The 24,925-nt window shown below is 37.3% G+C and overlaps 1 protein-coding gene across 1 annotated transcript in view; it reads right to left on the minus strand.

Annotated features, from left to right (window-relative positions):
- The window catches only part of RUNDC3B (RUN domain containing 3B), a 51,423-nt gene that overhangs the window by 21,908 nt on the left and 4,590 nt on the right, over positions 1-24,925 (minus strand). The window contains exons 2-7 of the mRNA XM_027450725.3: positions 23,466-23,581; positions 14,921-15,054; positions 11,803-11,888; positions 7,986-8,075; positions 4,702-4,782; positions 3,286-3,454 (exon numbers count right to left, since the gene is read on the minus strand). Of these exons, the coding sequence (XP_027306526.1) occupies positions 3,286-3,454; positions 4,702-4,782; positions 7,986-8,075; positions 11,803-11,888; positions 14,921-15,054; positions 23,466-23,581 (676 nt within the window). The remainder of the gene's footprint in view (positions 1-3,285; positions 3,455-4,701; positions 4,783-7,985; positions 8,076-11,802; positions 11,889-14,920; positions 15,055-23,465; positions 23,582-24,925) is intronic.

The following is a 24,925-nucleotide window of genomic DNA, read 5'->3' on the forward strand; positions in this document are numbered from 1 at the left end:
GACATAAGCAAATTTTCTGCCTCCCAGAAATGTCAAACATTTAAGAAAGAGATTTTACATGAGAAACATCAGTATCCGTAACAAAATACTATAAACAGTAAATACCTGTTATCTATAATGACATGAAGATGCATCATCCCACTAGTGAAAGTATACAAAATTCCAGTATAAACAGTACACAAAGAATTTCTGAGTTTACTACACAAAAAGGAGCAGCTTATACCATGCCAAAATAGGCAAAAGATAACTTGCAGATAACTAACAAATGTGTAAACAATGACTCATTAATCTGGACAAAAGACAACTTGGAAAAGACAATCTCTAGGGTGGCATTGAGAGGGCAGGAAGGAACTGACTGTTGGTAATTTTTTAAAATACAAGAGCTAGGCACCATGAAATGAAGCTACCAGGGACCAAATTCAAAAGACAGAAAAGGAGGTGGCTTTTCACACAACAGATGGCAGATATGCATAGCACTTTGCCAAAAAAAAATTAAAAAGTTTGGATGCTAAAAACCTGCAAGAGGTCAAGGGGATATTTGACAAATATTTGGAACAGGGACTCCTCATAGGTTATTAAACAGACATATAATATCAGCTTCAAGAACTTCTTGAGCTGATACAGGTTAGCCAAGAGAGTACTGGAGGAAAAAAATATATATATATGTTTGCTTTGCTTTTATTCTTCCCTCCACATCTACTTTGGGCAAGTACCCAAAATAGGATAGTAGGACAGACGGATCCTTGGTCCAAACCAGCACAGCACTGTTGATCCAATAAAGCAATGTTAGGATTTACCTTCCTAAAACAGTATCTGATCCTATCCTACAATTCATACAATTCAAAGGATACAGGTACTTTTATCCAATCACTTATCATATTGTGGCCCTAATAAAAGTGATTCAACTGTGGTATTAACAACTGTAGTACATATACTTCAGACTCCAAAGTGAAATTTATGATTGTGTGAAGGATGAAAAAAGAAGAATGTATCAGATTCACTATATCAGTCACTAAAAATACATTATTCTCAACTTGGTCTTCTTGTCATAAACACTGAATTTTCTAACACAGACGTGAGGAAGGCCCTTTTATTTAAAAGAAAACTCTGCCTTTGATTAAGTTGGTAGCAATTATTGGTACTCACTGCATTGTGAGCAACGTGATTATTTCTGCAACTTACTGCCACCACAAGGGCCCTGAAAGGGGATGGGAGAGAAACACTGCAACCACTTAATGGTCACTTGTTCAAGTTACCATAGAACAGAGGTAGTATAGTTGAAGTGAAGAAAAATTTGGCAGGCAGATCCCAAATGAAGATTAGGTAATGGAAAAATTTTCTGTCTATTCGATTAAAATTTATTTTCTTGTTACAAATCTCCTGTAGGCACCCTAAACAACTAGGAAAGTGCCAACAGCTGTCAGAGTAGCTATTGTTTTGGAAACTGCATTGCTTACTCCAAAGTTTTCACAGCTGTAACAAAGATGACTTGAATTCACCACCACATTAGTTGACTATATTAGCTGGTAGTTCATTAAGGGAATGCTATGAAGAATAACATAGCAATAATGGCTCAAAAATTTGAAATACACAGTATTAGATCAGCACATAAGAACAACTTTCCACGGAATAGAAATGCTTCTGGATCTTAGACTTGAAAACCAAAACCCAAAACCTCCATTTGCTACTACAGCCACAGAAGATATTTGTGCTTTTTGTAAGAAGGAAAGCTACTTTGTGATGCTGGCTAGTGAGTTTGGACACCATGCTTCGATGCCATTTCTGGAGATGTTTGTCACAATTTTGATAGAATATCCTTCATTCTTTGAACAAGCTGGATGCACCCTTCCTCCCCCACCCCCATCAAAAAAACATCCAACTATTTTGTTCCCTTAAATGTTTCCCCAAAGCTAATGACACTCATTAAAACAAAATATTCTACAGCCTTCGTGTGTTTGTGTGTACATGTGTTCAAACTGATCCTATGTTTTTGTCTGGAAACATGGATGAAATGCTGTCTTGGTTATGCTCCTGAGCCGCATGGACTGTTGGGGTGGCGATAGCACACTAACCATGAATATTTTCTGACTTTGATCAGTGTTTACCACAGTTAATGCACTGAGTCGCAATTGCTAGAAGATCCATTCTAGATGCCATCTGTGTCCCCCCTGTTCCCCCCCCCCCCCCACCCCCTACAGTAGAAACTAGAAAGGCAGAGAGAGAATCTTCTGATTCTAATTCCCTAAACTGAGGGAAATAATTACACCTCTAAGCATACTTATGCAGCTTCAGCCTTTCATACGGTTTTATTGTGTTGGGAGTTTCATGGAAGTCAAATTCTGATACTAGGAAAAAAATACTAAAAATATTAATAAAGTTATTTTAAAGCACTATTTGTCTACCATTTCTCTTCTCTTCCATTTCTATTTTACTTTTCCCCTCTCTTCTTTTTCTGTGCACTATTTTTCAGTGTCTATGAAGTCTGCCTCTGCCATTAGCTAATACAGATCTCTGTAGTTTTAATATGCTATTGCAATATACCGACAAGCATTTTACTTTATACTGAAATAATAAAAAGTTTGGACATACATTACAATTTCCCTTCAACTTAGAGTCTTTTGAAGGGTAGAGGGAGAGCCTACCTTTGCTTTCTATGATGACATTCAATATATCACATAAACTACTCCAATCAAAACCAAACTTTCTTTCTTTCCTTTCCCTATCCAGCTTGAAGCAAGTCTTAAACTATATGTTTAAGACTTATACTGATGCTTTCAAAACCTACCTCAGTATTACTGAGAAGATAGCTTTGCTTTTCATTCCTAGATAGATTACTTTGTTTACTGTTAGGCTAAACGTTAAAGTTTAACATTATTACCATCATAAAAGCCTTCCATTGGGAGTCTGTGTACAGCAATAAATAATGTGGACAGTTATGTTCACTTCAAGTTTGCAACCTAACAGCTTCAGAGATACACTGTCTGTAACTCTGAAATTGGAAAAATGAGATAAAGCTTCTACATCATACTCTGTAATCTGACCTCTGAATTATTTATTATTCTTCTGTTCCCCCCTTCCCAAATTTCTCTTCCCTCTAATCGGGGAGCAAAGACACTTAGTGCAATTATTACTTCAGATATTTTGAGGATCATAATATTGGAGACAATTTAAATTAAATATTATTTAGCTTCATGTATTTTGTCTGCCTTTACTTAAATGGTATTTTGCCAGTTGGTTGGTGACCATCTTTGGCTCTACCATCCCAACACAAAACTCATCTTTTACCTTCTGTTCCAATGCAAGCCGATACTTCTGTTCTACCCTTTTGCATTTGTTGTACCAACTGTTTTCATCCGTGAGGAAAGGAGGACCAATGTTCTCTGGAGTACTGCCTTCACTGCCACTACTGCCCAGTGTTCTTAGCTCTTCTTCATCACTGCTGATGCTGTCAGAACTGGAGGATCATATTTATTAGCCAAGTGAAAACCTGTATTTGTTAAGATGCAAATACAACTTGAAATTAAAGCACCATAGCTCCTACAGATATTTTTGAAGCTTTGTAAACCAGTAACAATGGTAATGTTGGTAGAGGCTAAACCACCAAATACAACTTACGTTTCAAGCTCTGATTTATAAAGCCACCTAAAAAACATACTTGTGATCTTATTCAAGTCTCATCCTGTTGTCTTAGCCAAGTCAAACAATTGTATGTAGGATACTTTCCTGGAATATAAAGGGTCAATGCACTACCATAAGCTACCTAAGTAAGTGGTGACTTAATCTTTTCTTCACAATTTTAGGGCAAACAGTAGCATCTGAACATAAGTTGTATTTGTTTCTAAAATGCAGAACAATAAAAAAATGGTTGTCATTATATTAAATAATGATAAATTTAAATGAGAGTTGTGGTTATAGTGAAGACCACGTGCCAGTTATTTCATAGAACATAAGTATGTCCGTAGACAGTATGCAGATTCAGCGTTAAAATATCTCCATCCAGAATCAACATATGCCAGAATACTCAGACATCTGCCTCAAAGATGAGCATTTTAATTTATCCCAATACCTATCTGAAATCTTCCTTTATAACTATGCTTTCCACTACATCAACAACATTTACTACTTGATCTTTTTCCAGTAGTCAGATTTCTGCTACTCTATGAATTGCTTAAATGTTATAATAGGATGTTAATATTTTATCAAATTATTTATTCTAAAAAGTAACAGAAGAAGTTATTCACTTTAGATGTGCATTTTGCAGATTTGTTTTTATCATGCATGATGCACATGTGAATCTACACATTAGACTTCATTTACAAGGTCAAGCAGAGAGCTCAACAATTTAAGCCTAAGCAATCCAATTAAGGACAAGCCACTGACCCTGCTCTTTTCTGGCTCAGATCATGGTCCATCGAAGCTTTTGCTCTATACTTCCATGCAACGAAGAGAAACTTTCATTGTAATTTGGGCTCTACTTCCTTCTTCTGCAAATTCCATTACTGACATGACATAAAGAATTCCTGATGTGATGCAATTCCGCTTTAACTGAACCATACAATTTGTCATTAATACATTAATAACGGGTTTATATTTATATAAGGATATTATTTTGAATGTGAAATGAGAATTAAGAGGCCCAGTACAATGTAAAATTTTGACACTGATATTAAAAAAAGAAGGCAGATTAAAGATAAAAAGTACCTTTGGGTGAACTTTAGATAGGGTGTGTAATCTATGACAGCTGGAAAGTTGCCATCCAATCCCTCCCCCTTCAGACAAAAACTAATAAAACAGAGAAACAATGGTAAGATTATTATCAAGAAAATTAAATGACAATGAAAGTTCCATCTTACCAACAAGAAACTTGATTTTTTTATTCACTTTTTTCGTAATATGAAAGGCCTAAGGATTTAACAGTGAAATCCTGCTCAGCTGAGCTAGGCTGTTCAGTATCATAGGATAACGAAAAACACAACAAACAGAAATCCCACAGAATCAGGGAATAGATCAGGGTAAGTGGCATAGACCCCAGTTTTAAAATATTTGCTGTTATTCTGAATATACAGATGGACTGTGAGGGAATAAGACAAAAAGGAAATTTAGCTGAAACAAGAGAAACAGAAGGGCTACATATGAGTTTGGAGTTATCTGTATTAAAGCTCACTTAAAATGCTAGCAGAATGCTTACGTAACCACTCTTCTAATTTTAAGTCAAAAAAATCAGTTCTCAAAAATAGTTCAGACTTCCTCTTTTCAGTTACCTTCTGGTGTCGGGTTGCTGTAAGATGATGAACATTAATGAAATTAACATTCACAAAATGTTCTTATATTACTGTAGCTCTGTAAAGCTCTCATCTGCACTGTATTCTTTTTGTACCAAAACTAAAAGATTGTATTTGAATCATATTTAATTATCAAAGAAGTGAGAAAATTAATTATGCTTCCACAAAGCCCATATTACACCCTCCTCCTTTCTTTGTCATCAAAAAACACATTCTGGCAAGACAGCATTTGCTAGCTTAATTGAAAAGTGCCATTTTTGATAATGCGGTCACTCGTGGTATCTGGGAATATCTGAAAGGTTTTTATTTTCCGATAAAAGAGAAAAAAGAATAGACTCTGTCCTCACATGTGTTTTCCCCATCTCCGTTCCTAAAGTGTTTTTCACACTACATAGAATCATAGAAGGGTTTGGGCTGGAAGAGACCTTAAAGGTCACCCAGTTCCAATCCCCTCCCAGCAGACCAGGTTGCCCAAAGCCCCATCCAGCCTGGCCTTGAACACCTCCATGGATGGAGCATCCACAGCTTCTCTGGGCAGCCTGTGCCACTGCCTCACAGCCCAGTTCCACACAGATAAGCCAGCCAACATTTATAAGCCTTTCTGAACTGAAAAAAAAAATACAAAACAAACAAACAAACAAACAACCTCAAATGTAATATGCAAAGAATGGCTATAGCTTCTCAGCCATTTAAACCACAATATTATGAATTACACATGGCACTATAAATGTGCTCCTGTAGGTCTAGGTTCCTATTTTTCCCCGGAATATTTGTTGGCTCCTACAATCTGCACTGACAAATATGTCTCCAGTGAGAACTAGTCATTACTCTGAATGCTATTAACAGATACCTACTAAATGTGCTCGCACTAGATATCAGAGGATAAAAGAAGGATGAGCACACTCACACAACCAGGCTTTCATACAAATACGCTGTACTGCTGAGGCTCAAGGAAGACAAGCATCGTTGATTCATTATTATTTATGGCAGGCTTTACATACTGCAGATCTAGTCTTGCTACACTTCTTATTCACGTATAGCTATACTCCTTCCAAGTATAATGCTAACATAAAAACATTTTAATTTTACATATTGTAAACTTAAACTAATGAAATCTGCTAAGATTTGATTTTGCTGTACGCAAGGCCAGCTCTCTTATCATTCTGCAGCACACTTCTGTTCCCCCACAACATATGTCTGATGATGCAGTTAATCCAATCTAACGACTAAATGCTGGCAAGAGAAACTATCCTGTTTTTTTCACATACACACACCCTGTTTTTTCAAATACACACACCCTGGCTTTGTGCTGTTGTGGTTATTTTTGGCCTTTTAAGCCCCAACCAGACATCCCCTTCTCCTCCTTACCACGGTATTGGCACTTATCTGGTTCTATGATGAGGTAGTTCAGCCAGCAAGGCCTGATTTTTTTTTTAATTTTTTATTGTTTTTCCAATTTAGCATCCACTTTCAGTTTCATAGACAGCTGAACTACATACAGCTGAACTAAAGCCTCACTGCCACCAGAAAGAAAAGACATTTCTCAATCCCTTTTTTATTTCTCTACTTCATGCTTTATGGTCCCATCATCTCTGCCACTAAAAGGATGCATTTCGAAGCGAACCAGCTAACAACAAAAAGCTATCCTGTCTGACTGGGTATGTTTGTACTCTGTACCAAATTAAGCTGGTTCACAGAGGGGTCCAACAAACCCCCATACTGGTATAAGGATACACAGGCAGGAATACATCTCTACAGGCCCTTCAGCTGCAGAGTCAATCACTCAGTGCACCCAGGGACACTATACATTACTTTCTGCTAGTTTATCTCTTAAACTGATTTGTGGCAAGGATCAGTGCTGCTGCAGGGCAAAAACATCATACTGACAAGTAACTAAAACTATCCTTTCTCCTGTGCTATATTTTGAAACCTTCTCCTAGTGGCTCTTGTTGTGTTTGTGTGGACCCAAACACACACGTTAACAAGCCTTTACACCAGTCAGGTTAGAACTTCTCATAGGCACTCTAGTCTTTATACCTTACATTTCAGGCTCATATTATTATGATGATTTTTTTCTTCCCTTCCCCCTTTTTTTTTTTTTTAAATCATTATCATCTAGTGTGTGTGCTTTCACCTTCCTCCCCTTCCCCCCCCCCCCCCCCAAAAAAAAAAAAGAGTTAATTGCATAACAAAGCACACAAAAATCTAGCTAGATTGCAAAGGTAAATCAGGTAATATGATGACATTTGCAGTTTGACTGCAGTTAATTAAAATACAAATTAAACAGGGGTTTGCAAGTTAAGCTTTTAAAATATGCTACACCCTTTCTACATGCAATCACAATGCTATCAATACCAGTGCACAATCATGTAAGGAAAATGGTGAGATTAAGTACATCTTAAAAATAAAAGATTCAGTTCTCTGTAAGCTTCACTTAGTAGATTTGATCTATCTTCTGTAATTACACTTCTGATTGCTTTCAGGATTTTGATAACTGAAAGAAAGACCACGTAATCATTCAACTATATAAGCTATGTCACAAGTTAGTTCTTAACCAGAAGAGCCATTCATGATCTCTCTCTCTCCCTCCTCCTCAGTTTGGTCTCTCAAACTATCAAGGGAATCTAACAATGTTTTCTATAATGCATTGATTTATAAGTACTTTCCATGAGCGCGATATCACAAAGCACATGAATACAATACCTGAAATCAATTGCATTGAGTCCCAACAACATGCCAGCAAGCATATTTGCTTCCTCACCAAGAACAATTGCTCCATCCTCATAAAATCTCCTTCAAGAAAAAAGAAATTACTTCTATTAACACCGCTTTGTCTCAAATAATGATGGCTTTCATAGTTAACAGAAAACTGAGAAATCCAGTTTAAATAAAAACAACCCATGTGAACCCTAGGGGCACTCATATTTCATTTCAAATAAAGCAAACAAATAGACTGCATAACATAGAACACCGTAATCTTAGAGTACCTAACAATACAGACGGAAGAAAAAAGAATTTGTAATATTAGGCCTAAGAAATAGTAGATGGACAAAAGGCAAAGCAAATGAAGACAATCTTTATTGCTGAAAGAAGTTGCACTGTGTACATTCAAAGAAACTATTTCATGGTAAGAACAACAATAAAAAGTTCTAATTATTTTAATTTTCTCCTCACAGCTACCAAAGAAGCTACTTCAGACATAAATGTTCCATGTAAATAGGACCCACCACTGCCACACATGTCTTCGTGATAACAACTTGTAAATGGGTAAAAAAGGCATTTGATCCATTTAGCAGAGTAACACACAAATTTGACTTCCTTTTTAAAAGATTCTTGGTAGCAGCAGAGGAAGAAAGGTCAGCAAATATCTGTACATTACACCTGAAAAGAGGGGAACTGCGTGTTGTTCAGCGCTAAATGCAAGGAAGAGAGGTCACTTACCTGAAACTGAGATGCACTGTCCACCTATACATTCTGGCAATCCGTGATTGCAAACAGGTGCCAGGTTATTGATGAAAACCTATCTTTCTGACAAATAATGGCAGCAACACTGTCCTACCAAAAGCTCCATCTGCTTAAGAACCGCATGAAAGCAACCAAATGGCTCAGTAGTAGCTCAAGTTGGTCATATGGCAAACATCCAGAAAAGACATTTGGGGGCATAGCTCCAAAATGTTGGGACTTCATTATAAATGCATACAACCAGAATTCCCTTTTTTGTGGTTTCATAACAGGCATCCATTTGCAGCACGGAAACAAGATGTCCAGGAACATGGATGTTTACAGTGGAAGCAAGAAATCTGAGAGACTTCCTCTGAGAAGATAACTCCAGTTTCAGGACTGTCATCTGTATGACGTACAGACTCAGTTCCCTAACCCTTGACTTCAGGAAACGTAATAAGAGGCTAAACTGGCAACTAGTTGTGACAGAATACTGTGCTAGATGGACTTCACAAGCCATCTCTTAATTCATGAATTAGAAACAATGTTCCCAGGACAAGCAACTACAAACCTTTTCACTGCCACTTATAAAATCACTGCCAGGTACTACTCTGTACTGTCCTCACTGTATCTTGTGAAATGGTGCCTGGGAAGCAGTCAAACAAAAAAAAAGACAAGGCATACTTAAAAGAACAAGATGCAGATGTTAGCTTTACAGTTTCTTAAATCAGCAACAGTAATCCAGCCAAAACTTAAAGCCCCCTTAGAAAACTCACAGATCTTTGCTCACTGCTATAGTTGGCATCTCACAACAGAAAACTCTCTGCTTTAATGTAACACTTTCTGTTGACCAATTAGTTAGAAAAATAATTGTGTATCCATGCTTAGTCCAATCCTGTACCAAGTGTAAAATGAAGATCCTACATTAATAATGAGCTGCTTCATTAAAGGACTAGGCCTAAAATCACACAGCCAAACAAAACAGCAGGATTCAAATAGAGCTAGAGGGTGATAGATTCATCTTATTCTACATACACAGAATATGTATAATATATATATATAGTTATTAAATATACACACAGCACAATAAATAACTTAAAATGCTAAATAAATTGTGCAAAGCATCACCAGAAAAATCAGCCACTTATTAGGTATCTGAAACAACACATGGGAACGTGAGTGTGTCCATTATTGCTAGTGGATCTGAAATTCATACCACCAAGACCTGGAAGTGTAATTACTAATTCTATTAGACATATGTTCAATAATACATCAAAACAAAATCTGCACTTATTACATTTGGATTGCAAGAAAGATTGTTTCCTAATTCTATACCATTGAAAAAACATTCAAGTATATGCAATATCAATATGTTTATATAAATTAATTTGAAACCCCTAATATAATAAGATCACTTTTATCCACTAGCAAATAAACTGCACTAGCAAACAGGCACAAAGAATGTACTACTTAACTATATAGTTTGTGACCCTCCTCTTCCTCCTCATCTCCCCCTCAAAAACCCAAGTGACTCTTCAGTTTGAGGCCACACGAGTAACTTTCTTTACCAGAAATCTTTGCGTTATCAGCTTCTTGTCTACTGCAAATGCAAGCAAATCTGGATAAAATAAAGATGACAGGACTGGAAACTTTCATAATATGGGATGTTTACCTAGCTGTGTTTCAAAGTCATCTTAATATTGGCAAAACATATTGAGATCTGTGGGAAAATAGTACTATAAACAGAAATAACATTCTAAGTGAACAGAAGTCCTTACAGAAAAAAAATCTTATTAAGTAATCCTTTCAGTTCGTCTAAAACTGAGTTCAACATAAGGTACTACAACACAGGCAAGACTTACTCATATTTAGATGACTTCATCACAAATCTATTAGACACCCTTGTTACAGAATAAAGCATCATATAATAAATCAATACACTCTCTAGTACCAGTCCAAACCTGTGAGAACATTTTCAATTGCAAAACATAACTCTTGTCCATAACAGCTTCTACCGTCAAATAGTACAGAAAAAATTTGCTATATATTTTTCATTTTACATCAAGAATCCAACCTAAGCCTGATCTCTAGTTCTGTTCTGTATTTTTCAAAAGTTTCCTGGAATTCTCCCTTCTTCTCCAAGAAAAGTTCTTCTGAGTCTAACAAATATTTTTACTCTGTCTCTACAGCTTTCTGTCAACATTATTTAATTTTGAAAGGAACATAACTGTCCCTCTGTGCTCGGCTCTGGTGAGGTCACACCTTGAATACAATGTTCAGGTTTGGGCCCCTCACTACAAGAAGGACATTGAGGTGCTCGGGTGCGTCCAGAGAAGGGCAACGAAACTGGTGAGGAGTCTAGAGAACAAGTCTTATAAGGAACAGCTGAGGGTGCCAGGGTTATTTAGCCTGGAAAAAAAGGAGGCTCAGGAGAGACCTTATCATGCTCTACAATTACCTCAAGGGAGGCTATAACAAGGTGGGGATTTGTCTCTTCTCCCAGGCACCAAGTGGTAAGACTTGGCCCTAAGTTGTGCCAGGAGAGGTTTAGGTTGGATGTTAGGAAAAATTTCTTCACTGAGGGGGTGGGAGCAGGCTGCGCAGGAAAGCAGTTCTGGTTGCCCCAACCCTGGAAATATTCAAGGCCAGGTTTGATTGGGATTTAGGCAGACTGATTTAATAGGAGGGGTCCCTGCCCATGGCACGGGGGGTTGGAATTGGATGACCTTTAAGGTCCCTTACAACACAAACTATTCTACAGTTTTATGATTCAATCCCTATTGAACTACAGTTTCAGAATTAGTTTCTTCTTTAGAGAAGATTTCTTCTCTTTCGACCTTTGAAGAATTCCAGACTAATTTCCACATTTTTTAAATCACAAAGGAATTTGCAATTTTTGCAGTTTTACCCATGCTAAAACCTTATCAATTGATGATAAGTCCAGATATCTTTTACTAGTTAAATCTATTCAGCTAGTTACATCCTTTCCTACACAAATCAAGTAGAGTATTCACTTCCAAACCCAAGTCCCTCACTTCAGCAACAACTGCTAAAATACTGCAAAATTAGTCTTAGAGACCTGGTTGTTTTGAAGTCTCTCAGAGCTGTGGATATATATTCAGACAAATGTTTTTCCATAAGTGCTACTCTGATCCAGGCTCGACCCTGCAAGAAAAAAAAACAGAACAGGTATCAAACATTTAGGTATTATAAAATGAAATAGTTAATTTTGCATCTGAAAATGAATGAAATTGATTTACTTGGATGACATTATTGTGATTTTCAAAATTACCACTAAACAGAGATTGTTGTTCTTCATTAGAGTAATAATGAAAACAAACAAAAAAGCATTCTTACAAACAAACATTGTGAAATAACGTTCACCAAAATTTGGAGGGAAAAAAAAAAGATTTTGCTTAAATTACATACTTTTCAAATGTTCAATTTTTTTTTTTCTTCAAAATTTCAAGTGCATAGGTGGTATCAGACCACCAGGGCAGAAAGCTTTTTGTTTTGAAGACCATGGTATTAGAAGCATCCTATCAGTTCCACTGAAAAGCAGCAGTAACCCAACTAAAGGTGATTTAAGTAAGAACTAATTCACTGCATTCATTCAAATATTTGTGGTATCAATTAAAAAAGTGAGACTTCATAACTCAGTGACTTATTTTTATATAATCTAATTTGCATAAATTGTATTTTTCCCAATATAGATATCATTATAGAATGTGCACATAAAGAATGGGCTAAACAAACCCAAGAGGATTAAAAAAACTTGTAATCCAAAAACAAAACTTAATTCACATAAGTTTCAATTCAAGGAACAGTAGCTATCAAAATAAATTTGAATGCTGCACTATGTTTATACCTAGCAGCTCTAGTGGACAGGATTACAGTTTACAATGCATTTCTAATGTCTGCCTCAGTCCTGTTTGTTAATTCGCGAACACCAGGAATGCTTCCTGTAGCCCCTATAAACCTACAAATAGCTAAAGTAACCTTTCTATTTAATACATTTGGTGCTTATTGACATCTAGCTGAATATCACTATAAGCATTCCACCAAAACTACCCATATTAGATTATAATCCTACTTGCAGTTTATATAGACATAGATCAAATTAAATTTCTAATGAGATAGGCAGACGCTAAATAGCAAATATATAGTACTTTATAAATACCAGCAACGCAGCAAAAGCTTTAGTCAATTACACTAAAATTAAAAGGATGTTTCCCTGGATAACTGCCTTTATGTTGCAGCTATTTAGAACACACACAGCCGAGTCCTGAGGATGCTGCTTAGCCAACCACTAACCTACACAGCTGCAGTGAAAGCAGCACTAGCTGGCATGAGCAAACACTAACAGCTTCCAGACTGAAGCAGAAACACCTCTGGACAGGTAAAAATGATGCATGCCACCAGTACCTGTGTCAACATGCTTTCAGCCTTTTCAGATATGGACATCCAAAATTCTTCCCACGCACACCTTTAAAAATTTAACGCTGCTCTCCACACTTCTTGCATAAATTAGCTTTTTTGTTGTTTATTATTTGGCATGGAGTTTTCCACAGAGTAAAATAAAAGTTTAATTTATGTATAAGAATATTTCAGAAAGCAGCTTTGCATCTTATTATCTACTGAATTTAAATATCCCTATTTATGGGATTAAATTTTGGAATTCAGAAAAACTTTTAAAATGAATCTCAAATATAGGCTATGTAATCATCAGATTCTAGCATGTGAGTCACTGCAGAAAATGTCTGGAGATAAGTTTTCCAAATTAGCTGATTTTCTGGATCTCAACATAAACTGACTGATTTAATCAATTTAATCAACTCCAGTGAACTGAGTGCTAGGAATAGGACATAATATTCAAGGTAGGAAAGCCAGTCAATAGCTTTTTGTCATAGAGGCTCTAGCATTTCAAAAATTCTTCAGACAAATTGGCAATATAAATACATAGATATTATTTTAATGTATAAAATTCAAAACTGAGTCTATACAAAAGAAAAGAGTAGCAACAGACATAGCAAATAAGCTGTTCCATGATAGATAGTATGGATCATCAGGGTAGCTGAAGATGTACTAGATTCATGGGGCTGTTTGATATAAGCATCATCACCTTTCATTGATGGAAGTTGTGGTTCTGTTACTAACTATAACTTGAACTGTGTTAACCACAATCACACCCCTGAAAAAAAATATATATACACCACAAAGTTTTTGTGAACAATCTAGAGTACAATCAAAATCTGGAACTAAAATATTTTTAAAACAGACAGGAAACACGGTTTGGATACATGTTGAAACAACTACTTCCAGTAAAGCTAGGAAAAAAACAATACATTAACTTGTACATCCTTTTTATACTATTTGTACTTTGGCCTTGTTTGGTAAAGACAGAAATGCAAGCTACTGAAAAGCATCTCAATCTACTAAAAAATACTCGTCATCTCTGTCCAACAACAAACAACATTTATTCAAGATGTTGGTCTATGCTATCTCAGCTACTAAAATTTACTGAGAGGACATTTGGTTCACATGCATATGAACATATTACATATTAATGAACATATGAACATATTAATTCCTTAACAATTTCTGATTGTAGGTACCATAAAATTGTGACGTCATTTGTATACAGATCCTTTAAAATGATGGATCTTTATTACCAAATAAATTTGAACCCATTTAAGGCTTCCTACACGGTCACACGAAAAAACCTCCAGAGCTGATCCCACCTTTTCTATTAGTGCATAAAGTGCATACAAAGTAATGATATATAGGTTAGAAAAACAAAAAAAAAATCATCTCTACGATTTTAAACTATACTTTGTAGGTATGCCCACATGAACTTTATTTCTCGCAACATAATGCATTTTCCAAAAAATGGCATAAGCTAAAATATATGAAGGCAATAATTTTATGATACAACATACTTAATGAATTGAGAATTTGAGATTTATTCTACTGAATAACACAAATTTAAAAGGAAACACATTCAGACCAAAGATTTTTTTTCTTTCTTTTAAATAACTATTTACTAGGTAGATATCAAAAACAATTATTTCAAACAATGAAAAATGCAATGGGTCAAGTCTAGTCATCTGTGTCCTTTTTCCTGGGTACAGAAGCGTCAGCTACCTTTACATAGAAGAAAGATTAATGTAAGTCAATTTGGCTTTTTTCTCCCCTACCTTAGCTCTAGAAGAACCGACATTCTCCATGTTCTCAATACTGCAGATGCAATTGTGAGAGACTTTTCGGCAAGCTACTCGAATGTAGTCCCAAAAACTACGAGGACTTTCATAGCCGAACCAGGTGATTTGACCTTAAACCAAAATACAAGATACGTAAACATTTATGAACCTCCCTCCCTGCTTATTGGAGATGAGTATAAATAAAACACCTCCCTGTGTTTCCTACACAATGCCTGCAGTGACTGTATTTTATACCAGCAAGTCCAGAAATTCCTGAAAACCGCCTGCACAGGTGGAAAAAGCAACTTGTATTATGCAGCTTACCCTAATTTGAAAACGATGTCAAAGAGAAGTTTGGGACTTTTGTGTACCTGCCTGTATTTTGTTGTTTGTTTGTTTTTTTCTTGTTAGTATGCTATAGTAACACTCAAGAGTACTACATGGGACTCTTTAGTCACAACAGAGCACACAGCTGTAACTCAAAAATATGATTTGTGAATCATACTCTGTACTTCTTTGCAAGAAGTAAATAGCATTTTGTTCTTTATATACATACATACATGCACACAAAATGAACAGTCTTTGCTGTTGTGGTGTTACCTTTATTTTAGGAGCAAAGTTGGAATTTTTCACAATGTGCTTTCAGTGAAGGAGAAATAAATGAATGACCAAAAAGTTTTGCATTCACAATTTACTTTTAGATTACACACAGAATACTCCTTGGGAAGTTAAACAAAATGAATTCAGCAAATCAACATCTCTTCCAGATCTTTAATTAAAACCATTTATTATTGTATTTTTTCAGCTTGGGATGTTTTACCATTAGAAAACTACCATACACAAAATAAATTTCATTGCAGAGGCAACAGAGAAACCTCATTTTCCAAACTTAATAGCACACAGTTGCAAAGAAATATGTTAAAAAAAAAAAAAAAAAAAAGATGAATAATGCCCTCTGGTGACTGCCATTATTGCATACATACAAAACCTTTTCTCTGTATAAAGATCTTATTTTTAAGCTAATTTTATTTCATGTCCTGAGTTGTACTTCTGAAGCTTTACTAGTTTATCAGAAAGACTGGTGGTTCTTTTGCTTGTTAGAAAGCTCAGATTTCAAGACAGAATACATTAGACCAATACTGCAAATCATACATGCTGAAAATAAAATGCCAAAAGAGATGCTGAGGATATCTCCATCTAATGTGACTTGTCTTTGCTTCAAGTATAGCTGGAGTAGTGTCAAAGATCTGCCTCCTGTGATCCTAAGAAATTCAAGTGTTTTGCTTTTGCTTCCCCCCCGAGGGTGCAGGCAACTTGACTGTGTGGCCCATCTGCTTACTTTGCCACATGGATTTATTTGATAAATACAAAGCTTGATAAAGAACTTAAAAAAAAAAAAAAAAAAAAAAGACAGAAGATGAAGTTAATATATAGAAACTCAGCATGCCAGAAGGAAAAAAAAAAAAAAACTCAACGTGCTGTAGCTGCAGTAGCTTCAGATCTTAGCTCTGAGGATTAAAACAAAAGCATTCCTGTAAGGTAAATGATCTTATGAACTTCCTCTTTTTGAAATGTCAAGTGTAGTGGACAGCAACAATTCAACAGTGTTTTAACAACATCAAAAGCTACTGGTATTTTTAATATTATTTATCATACCAGAAACGTTTCTGCCCTGGGGCTTATACTGCAAAATTAAATGCAACTGAGGCGTGAAGATGACTTCACATCACTAATTCCAGTCCCAGCTACTAAAGGCAGCATATCATACAATGTTTTTTCACAGACAGAGTATATTCTGCGAAAAACAGACAATTTTCCTCCATAGTTTTCTGAAGTCAACCCCCAAAATACCTTTTTAATAGAGATACATACCAGCACACAGCACTTACTTGGCTTACACTGATCGACAAAGCAAGCTGGGCATAATTATGCTACATTCTGGCATAACAGCGGGCTGCAATCTCACAGCCAGCTCTGCACAAGCTGATGGGTTCCAGACTTCGGCAGGAACTGTCCTCAGGCCTTTTCTGAACCAAGGACTTGTGTGTTTCACCATTTTCTCCCTGTAAGTGCGGTGTTGCCCACCCTTTGGTAATTAACACCGTCTTGAGCAAACCATCCTTAACCATTCCGTACACCAAAAAAACATTGTGGAAAAGACTGTCAGAGAACAGTGAGCATATATTTTAAGAACTGCTAAACAAGATACTAACCTGTATATTTCCTACAATTTCAAACACTTTCATAGGATGAGATTCTATTTAATCTTTAATTCATGAACTTAATGTACACAGCCGTGAGAACTCTCACGAATGAGAAATGAAAATGCTAAAACCAGATCTAGGTTTTAAAGGGTCCTAAAAAAATTGAAAGCTGGTTTCAGCATATAACACATACTCTGCCAAAGTTCTTCTTAAGGAAGAAGTAAGTTTCCTGGGGGGCCAAAGTACAAAGAGTATGTGGCCTTCACCATGAAGTTTATGGGTCATCGAAAGATTCAGAGGCTCACAGCTCTTCCAACAGGAAAGGCAGCACTGGTGTTGTCAGCCAGTCAAAACTGTTAGGTCAGCATGGAAGCTGTATATTCAACATCAAACATTGTTCTAATTAATTTCATTCTAGGTTATAGAAATTATATATTATCCAAATACAAAGCAAACAGAAACACAATTATGATTATTTTTTTGTTTCACATCGTTTTTAAATACTCTTGCACACCTATTCATACCAACCCATTTCTTGCTCCTGTCTGGAAACTGAATACAAATATCCACAACAAACACTAGCTGGTGCAGATCTTTTTTTACTCCCAAGAAATTCTTCTCAAATAAGCCATTAAAGCAGTTTGATTCCTACTCATTCAGGGTCCAACTTCAGATTTAGAAAAAGTTCCCCCGTTGCAAAGCAGTAACAATCAGGATGTCCTAAGGTACAGGTAGGCTCTCTCTCAACTTCCCCACACCTTTATTTAGTTTGCAGAAAATTTACCTGTTCTGCAAACGGTAAGTTTTAACACAACTTGTTAGTAATAAAGTGACATACTATTCCTCTGAGGAATTTCCACAGTACATATGCTTTATTTTAGGCCTCCAGAATGAATCACTGAAAATTTACAGTAGTTTATAAAACAGCTCTCCAAGACAATTACAATTCATTTAAGATTATTTTCTCCACACAGGAGAAAGAACGAGCTAAACCACAGAGTGCACAAGAGCCCTGCTATTTCTTTCTAGCCAAAAATAGTAATAGGGTCACTACATGTGCATAAATATTAAATCTAGTAACAAAAGCTATTCTGCTTAGAACACATTAACATAATGTTATCACACCAAATAAAGGGCCATCGCAGCTATATGCTTAGATTTCATCTATTTCACAACAGTAGGGCTTTCAGTACCTCTAAAATGTACCATTTTCACCTCCACTACATCACCATGACGTTAGCTCCCCTGTGCCCTCAGCCTGCAAGCCCAAGCTCTCTTCTGCAGACATAATTCATGCTCTATCCCTTTACAACTCCTGCTTATGCTTTTAAAACTTCACTAGAATTCATGGAATTCTGATCAGTACAAATTATATTAATATCCACTGTTTAAAGAAAATGAGGCTCTATTAAATAGCAGTTATCAAGGAGTGATTTTTTTTTTCCTGAAACTAAAAAATAAGTAAAATAAAAACCATATCGGAAGGGATAAGAAGTGACAGAAAAGTCTGTCACTGCTTTGGAAATAAATTATGTAATAGTTCAGCTTACTATGAAGAAGATAGCATTAAAACTGGTTAACATTTTATTTACCAGCACCATCACTCATATATGGCCATTTACCATCACTGTTACCAGACTACTGATAATGCATTTTCTCAAACATTTTGTATAATGGCGAAGGGAAGATAACTATTACATTTATCTTTCCACTCAAGCAGCACTGACCACCCTTACTACTCATAATAAGTTTTCCGAAAGAAAAGAAAACAAAACTTCAGTCACTACAAATTAGGGATAACGTAGATCAAAGACAGACGGAGATAAGCAGCTTCTGTGGACAACTCTAGCAGAAACTTTTGACATTTTTATAATACCTTTTTTGACGTTTTTATAATACCTTTTACAGGCACATACAGGATAAAAGGCATGTGAAGCTATGAAAGCATCAAAATTGCAAAGTACAGCACATTTTTGTGTCATTATGGTGGTAAGTGCAAAATAAGCATACAGATGACAAGGATGCTCACAGTAACTATGACATGCAAAAATTAAGAGTCACAAGCAAGAAGCACTATGTATGCTGTCAGTGCCAGGACCTAGTTTATATTAAAACTATTTCTAGCCATGCATACTGGCTAGCAGTTTGGATATAAACACATTTGTTGTAAAGGATATTAAAATGAAAACACAGTAAGTCAACAGATACATACACAGGAAAGTTTTCAGAAATATGTTAGAGATTATGACCAAAAAAATCTGCAATAGTTTTTGTAGTTCCTCCTTGCCACCTCAGTTAAAACTAATTTCAAATGATAGAAAAAGGCAGAAAAGCATACAATATTGTAATACAGTAAAGATGACATATACACCACTTTGAATTGGCCTCGAGTTTTAAATTAGCTAGGATATATCTGTGATCAAATCCCAAGTACTGTTGCTGAACGATTTCCTATGCCCCTATCGTATCTGCACTAACTATATTCACTCAGCTCACTTGATAAAAAGGACACTTACAGAAAGATACTTGGCAAATTTGTGGCCAGCAGTGAACACAGAAAGCCAGTAAGACAAATAAAAGACAGTACTGAAAACATAAGAAAGAAAGAATTCCAAACTATCTGGGGGGGGGGGGAAGGACTCCTGAAATTATGGCACCTTGCAGTAAAGATTATTAAATACACATAAGTTTGTACACAAATTTCTAAAATCCCCATTCAGAACTATAGCTCTTACTTGGTTTAGACACCTTAAAATGTTGTGTATCCACTCAGAAAACCTCTAGTCTGCTGCATTATGAAACCATGCACATTCTTATTCCAGACAAGGAACCTAAGAGTCTCGTCTTCTGCCTGTCACTCCTTCTCTCTACCTTTTCAAGATTTTCAATTGTTCTCTGCAGTAGTATCATATCTTGCCAGCAGGCTTGAAGGACACACACCTTATATCCTTCTCACTATGATATTGGACCTACTCTGCATTCACGATAAATCCAGCACTCCTAGGGAGAAAGCACCGCACACCCAGCACCACGCAGTACAGGGATAATTCTCTTTCCACTTTCTGGAGCAGAGGGCAGCCAATGGCTTCCAATCCCTTCAAAGACAATTAACGCTCACCCACACGATCTTCCTTGGGGTAACTCGAAAACGGGCCGTGAGCCAGACCGCTTTTCTAACAAGTGGTCTATTCCTGACTGCTTCTTTCACCACTGGTGTACAGAGGTGGCCAACGTGTTGACCACAGCCTGCTGTGTTATCTTTTATGGTACTGTTTCGGTGTCACATGCACCAGGTCTGCTGCAGCACATGAACAGATAGCTGCATTCAAGCAGCAGTCACCCATCTCCATTGTGTGAGCTGATAGAGTTATGCTAACCTCATTTTATTACTAAGCAAACGCCCACATCTAAGCCACTGTTAAGAAAAAGAGCACTTCGGTTACAGCGTGCTCATGGGGAAAGTCACTGTTTTTCTGCCTGTTTGGTTGGGATGAAAGCAAATACCAGGGAAAGGTTGGGGGCATGAAGGCAGTGGGAAAGAGGTCAACAAGATTTTTTTTTACAGTTGCAGGTAAGACTAAGATTAGTTTAACAGAAACATAAACATTTAGCTAAACACAAAATGATAGTGAAATAATAGAATCGCAGAATGGTTTGGGTTGGAAGGGACCTTAAAGATCACCCAGTTCCAACCCCCTGCCATGGGCAGGGACACCTCCCACCAGATCAGGTTGCCCAAAGCCCCATCCAGCCTGGCCTTGAGCACCTCCAGGGATGGGGCATCCACAGCTTCTCTGGGCAGCCTGTGCCAGGGCCTCACCGCCCTCTGAGTGAACAATTTCTTCCTCATATCTAATCTAAATCTACCCTCTTTTAGTTTAAAACCATTCCCCCTTGTCCTATCATTATCTGATTGAGCAAAGAGTCGCTCTCCATCTTTTTTATAAGTCCTCTTCAAGTACTGAAAGGCCACAATGAGGTCTCCCTGGAGCCTTCCCTTCTCCAGGCTGAACATCCCCAGCTCTCTCAGCCTGTCCTCATACCTCTCTTCACAGGAGATGTGCTCCAGCCCTCTGGTAAACTTCATGGCCCTCCCCTGAAGCCATTTAACAGCTCCACATCTTTCTTGTGCTGTGGGCCCCAGACCCGGACCAAGCACTCCAAGTGGGGCCTTAGAAAGGCTGAGGGATACAATCACCTCCCTCCCCTGCTGGCCACTCTTTTGATGAAGCCCAGGACACGGTCGGCCTTCTGGGCTGCAAGTACACACCACTGGCTCATGTCGAGCTTTTCATTCACCAGAGCCCCCAGCTCCTCTGCATGGCTGCTCTCAATGAGCTCTTCTCCCAGTCTGTGTTCATGTCTGGGATTGCCCCAGCCCAGGTGCAGCACCTTGCCCTTAAGACTTGTTGAACCTCATTTAGGTTCACATGGGGTCACTCTTCTAGAGAAAATAAACATTGTGTATTAAACTGAACAAGGGAGAAGAAAAGAAAAAACAAAACTCCCAGGAATGTTGTTTCCTGAACCTTTTGCTATTCTGAGCTGGCAACAGCAGCACAGTTACCTACAAAAACTCAATTTGAAAATGGTGCTCATATTGCTGACAGAAATCAAAGATTAAGAATTATTTGCCGTGGCTTTACGAAAGTTAATCTCTATACACTCAAACTCTCAAATCTAGCCCATCTGTTTAACAGTACTGCCATGAGATTATCCTGTGATACGATGGAGCCACTTATGGTACCACAGACAAACTTACCACCTATGTTCAGCCTGCCTTACAACATTTTACACAATCCGCTGCAATCACCAGTCTGCTTTTAGCGCGCTCCCACTGACACTAAGTATGCATTCAAAACATGTTAGTCACTTCCATCAACAAAATGCAATTTCTTTCAAGCCCTGTGTCGTATAATATTAAATACTCTTAAATTCTGAAATGTCATGGTACGTTATCTCAATTTCCCTTTCAAGTTTTTAAAGAATAAAATAATTACTCGCAGTGATATAGCTTATTATATTCTCCATTTGCAGCATGACACACAAGTTGCTGCCTTTTTCCATATTTTTGTTTAACTCTGTAAAGTTCCTTGGTAATTACAAGGGGAGAACTTTAGCTTTTTTGATTTTCTCGATTTGTTATTTGATTTGATTTTTTTCTTGCAAATTCGGTTTGCTGTAACTGATTTACCAACCCATCACAGGTTCTCTGTTCCACCCATCCCAAATAATAAGCTGTGAAGCAAAAGAACACTGGGAAAAAAAATAAAAAAAATAAAAACAAAATTAAAATTCATAATGATTTTTGCTCAAACATCACAGTGGAGGGGGGGGGGAACAGTCTAATCTTTCTGCAGTGTCAAGTTGCTAAATACCCATAATCGCTCCAATAATCTTTGTCACCATGTGACAAACACTGTGTTCCTACCCCACTGTGTGATTTTTTTCCCCTCCTCTGACAGAACAACAGCAGGTAGTAATTGTGCTACTCAAATGTCAGCCTACACACAATATTGTTCACAAAACTTAGTTTTGAATATTAAAAAGCAAAAGTATGAAAAGGAGTGGAATTGTCATATTACACAGCTATATTTAGATGATGTCCTTTATAATCCTCAAGTAATTTCAGAAACCGTACACAGAACTGAGAAATGAGAAGCTTCCAAAGTCTTTTTCTAGTGACTGTTACTGCTAAGGCACACTCTGTCCTTTCAGCAAAGCAGCTTCCTCTAGAACAATCAGAAAATGCAAACAGACGTTTTCTTGAAGTAGTACATCTGACTCTGACACAAGAGGAGAATCAACAACTGACCTTTCTCAAAAGCAATTTAATCCAGATCCAATACATTCCAGTAGCAAAAAAAAAAAAAAAGCCAGCTTCACTGTAGGGAGAAGGCGAAATGAAATGACCTAAACACAGTACCTGGAAAAGCAAGCAACAAAAGCAAGGAAGGGAGAAAGACAAGGGAGCAGCACCACAGAGAGGGCCTCTATACCTTCAGTTAAAGCAAAAAAATGCCACAGTCGTCTTTCAGTCCCAGAACACTGACTTATCATAAAGCACAAAAGCAGACAGCTCAGCACCATGGCAACATCCACTTGCTTAATTACCAGCCGAGAAGGCTTCCAACATGAACATCACAAACACGCCTGACAAAAACTGCTTCCTTGACTTTTCCACAGTAATGTACACCATCAGAAAGGCAACAGCAAAGGGGCAGACACAAAAGAAATCCAATGCTTTCATTCAGCATCAAGGAGTTTCTATGAACTAGTTTCACATACACAAACTCTCCCAGAAAAAGCATCACCAGTAACAAAGTTTATTAACATACCTTTCAGTCGATGACTTAGAATCTGTTCCAGAATGGCTGCGAAATTATTAAATTCGGGGGAAGTATCATCTATAGTCTCAAAGCAGGAGCGGTCAATCAGAGTCTTGACTGAAAACCTACAGTAAAAGCAAAGGACAATCAGAAATTATATAGACAGATATTGGTCCTCCATACTGGGACAGTAGTTTGTATAAAACAAATGAAAAAAGAACCAGAAACCCCCCCAAGAAATTGCCTGGAAATACAATTACCACCACTGGTTTTCAGCATAAAGCATTAAAAACAGAAAGAAAAACACACCATACTTTCTAGGTAAAAGTGAGCTAATTATATTTTCTAATTATTTTCCTCTCCTCTAAAATACTTGAATAAAGCTGGAGAAAAAGAAGCACTCATAGGCTTCCAACATCAATTTCTTGGTAATGCTAAACATCATGATTTTTGCTTGACGTTTCCCTCAGTACTCCTTTTATTCCTAAAATCCATGCCCAAGAATCAGAAGTATGAGCGCTGTTCTGAGAGCACTGTAATTTTACCCTAATGCAAGAATAATCCAAACATATTATAAAACAATGAATTTTCATGCACTGTTATCTCTGCGCATTAGCTTGGACAGGCTGATTTCCCTGAGAATGGGGTAATCCCTATTCAGCATCACATTACTTTGTTAAGCCAGCAAAGCTATCAATTTAAATGATCCAATACTTGAATTTGGAAAGGCTCTATCAAGCCACTCTCAAAAGCAGACAAGACATAACCAGTCATTTAGTCTGTGGTTTTTGTGTTTAGTTGCACCTGCACGTACACATCTTCATTGTTATTCGGAAGAGGATAATTTAAACCCCAAGAAACACAGCAACAACGTGCATTTCTCTTGTCTTCCACATTTTATCATAATCAGGTTTTACTTTCTGCTCCTTTGTTCTTCAGCTTTCAGGCAAGTTTGGTATGTCCTCAACTCCAAAAGTAATGCTTTGTGGAGGTACTTATCATGTGGTTTTTGTTTTTGTTTTTGCAGCAAGCTGTATCCGGGTGAATGGATCCCTGCTAGAACCTGAGACCATGGTTTCAGCACACTTGAACTTAGACAGAGGCACCTCAGGAAGCTCTCACCCCATGCCCTGTGCTGAGCACACACCTCCCAGCTGTGTCACTTCCCCACCACCAGCTGATCCCGTTTTTTTGTACCTGGGAGCAGAGTGCCTCTTAAATACAGCCACATCCAGAAAACAAAACAAAAAAAAAACCAACACAGCTCACAGCATCTCACCACCAACCACGGCACAGCTGCAGAAGCAGCATCCTGTGCAGGCCAGGAGAGAGCCTTCCTCAGCCAGCCACACGGTTTCCAAACGCTCTCTGCTGTCAAAGCATCCCTGGTGGAGCCAGCGCGGCCTCCTGACGCTTCTTTACTAAATGAAACCATCCTCGATTACACTCAAACTGAATTGACATATATA

Source organism: Anas platyrhynchos, chromosome 2, assembly GCF_047663525.1.
Source record: "Anas platyrhynchos isolate ZD024472 breed Pekin duck chromosome 2, IASCAAS_PekinDuck_T2T, whole genome shotgun sequence".
NCBI classification, from domain to species: Eukaryota; Metazoa; Chordata; class Aves; order Anseriformes; family Anatidae; genus Anas; species Anas platyrhynchos.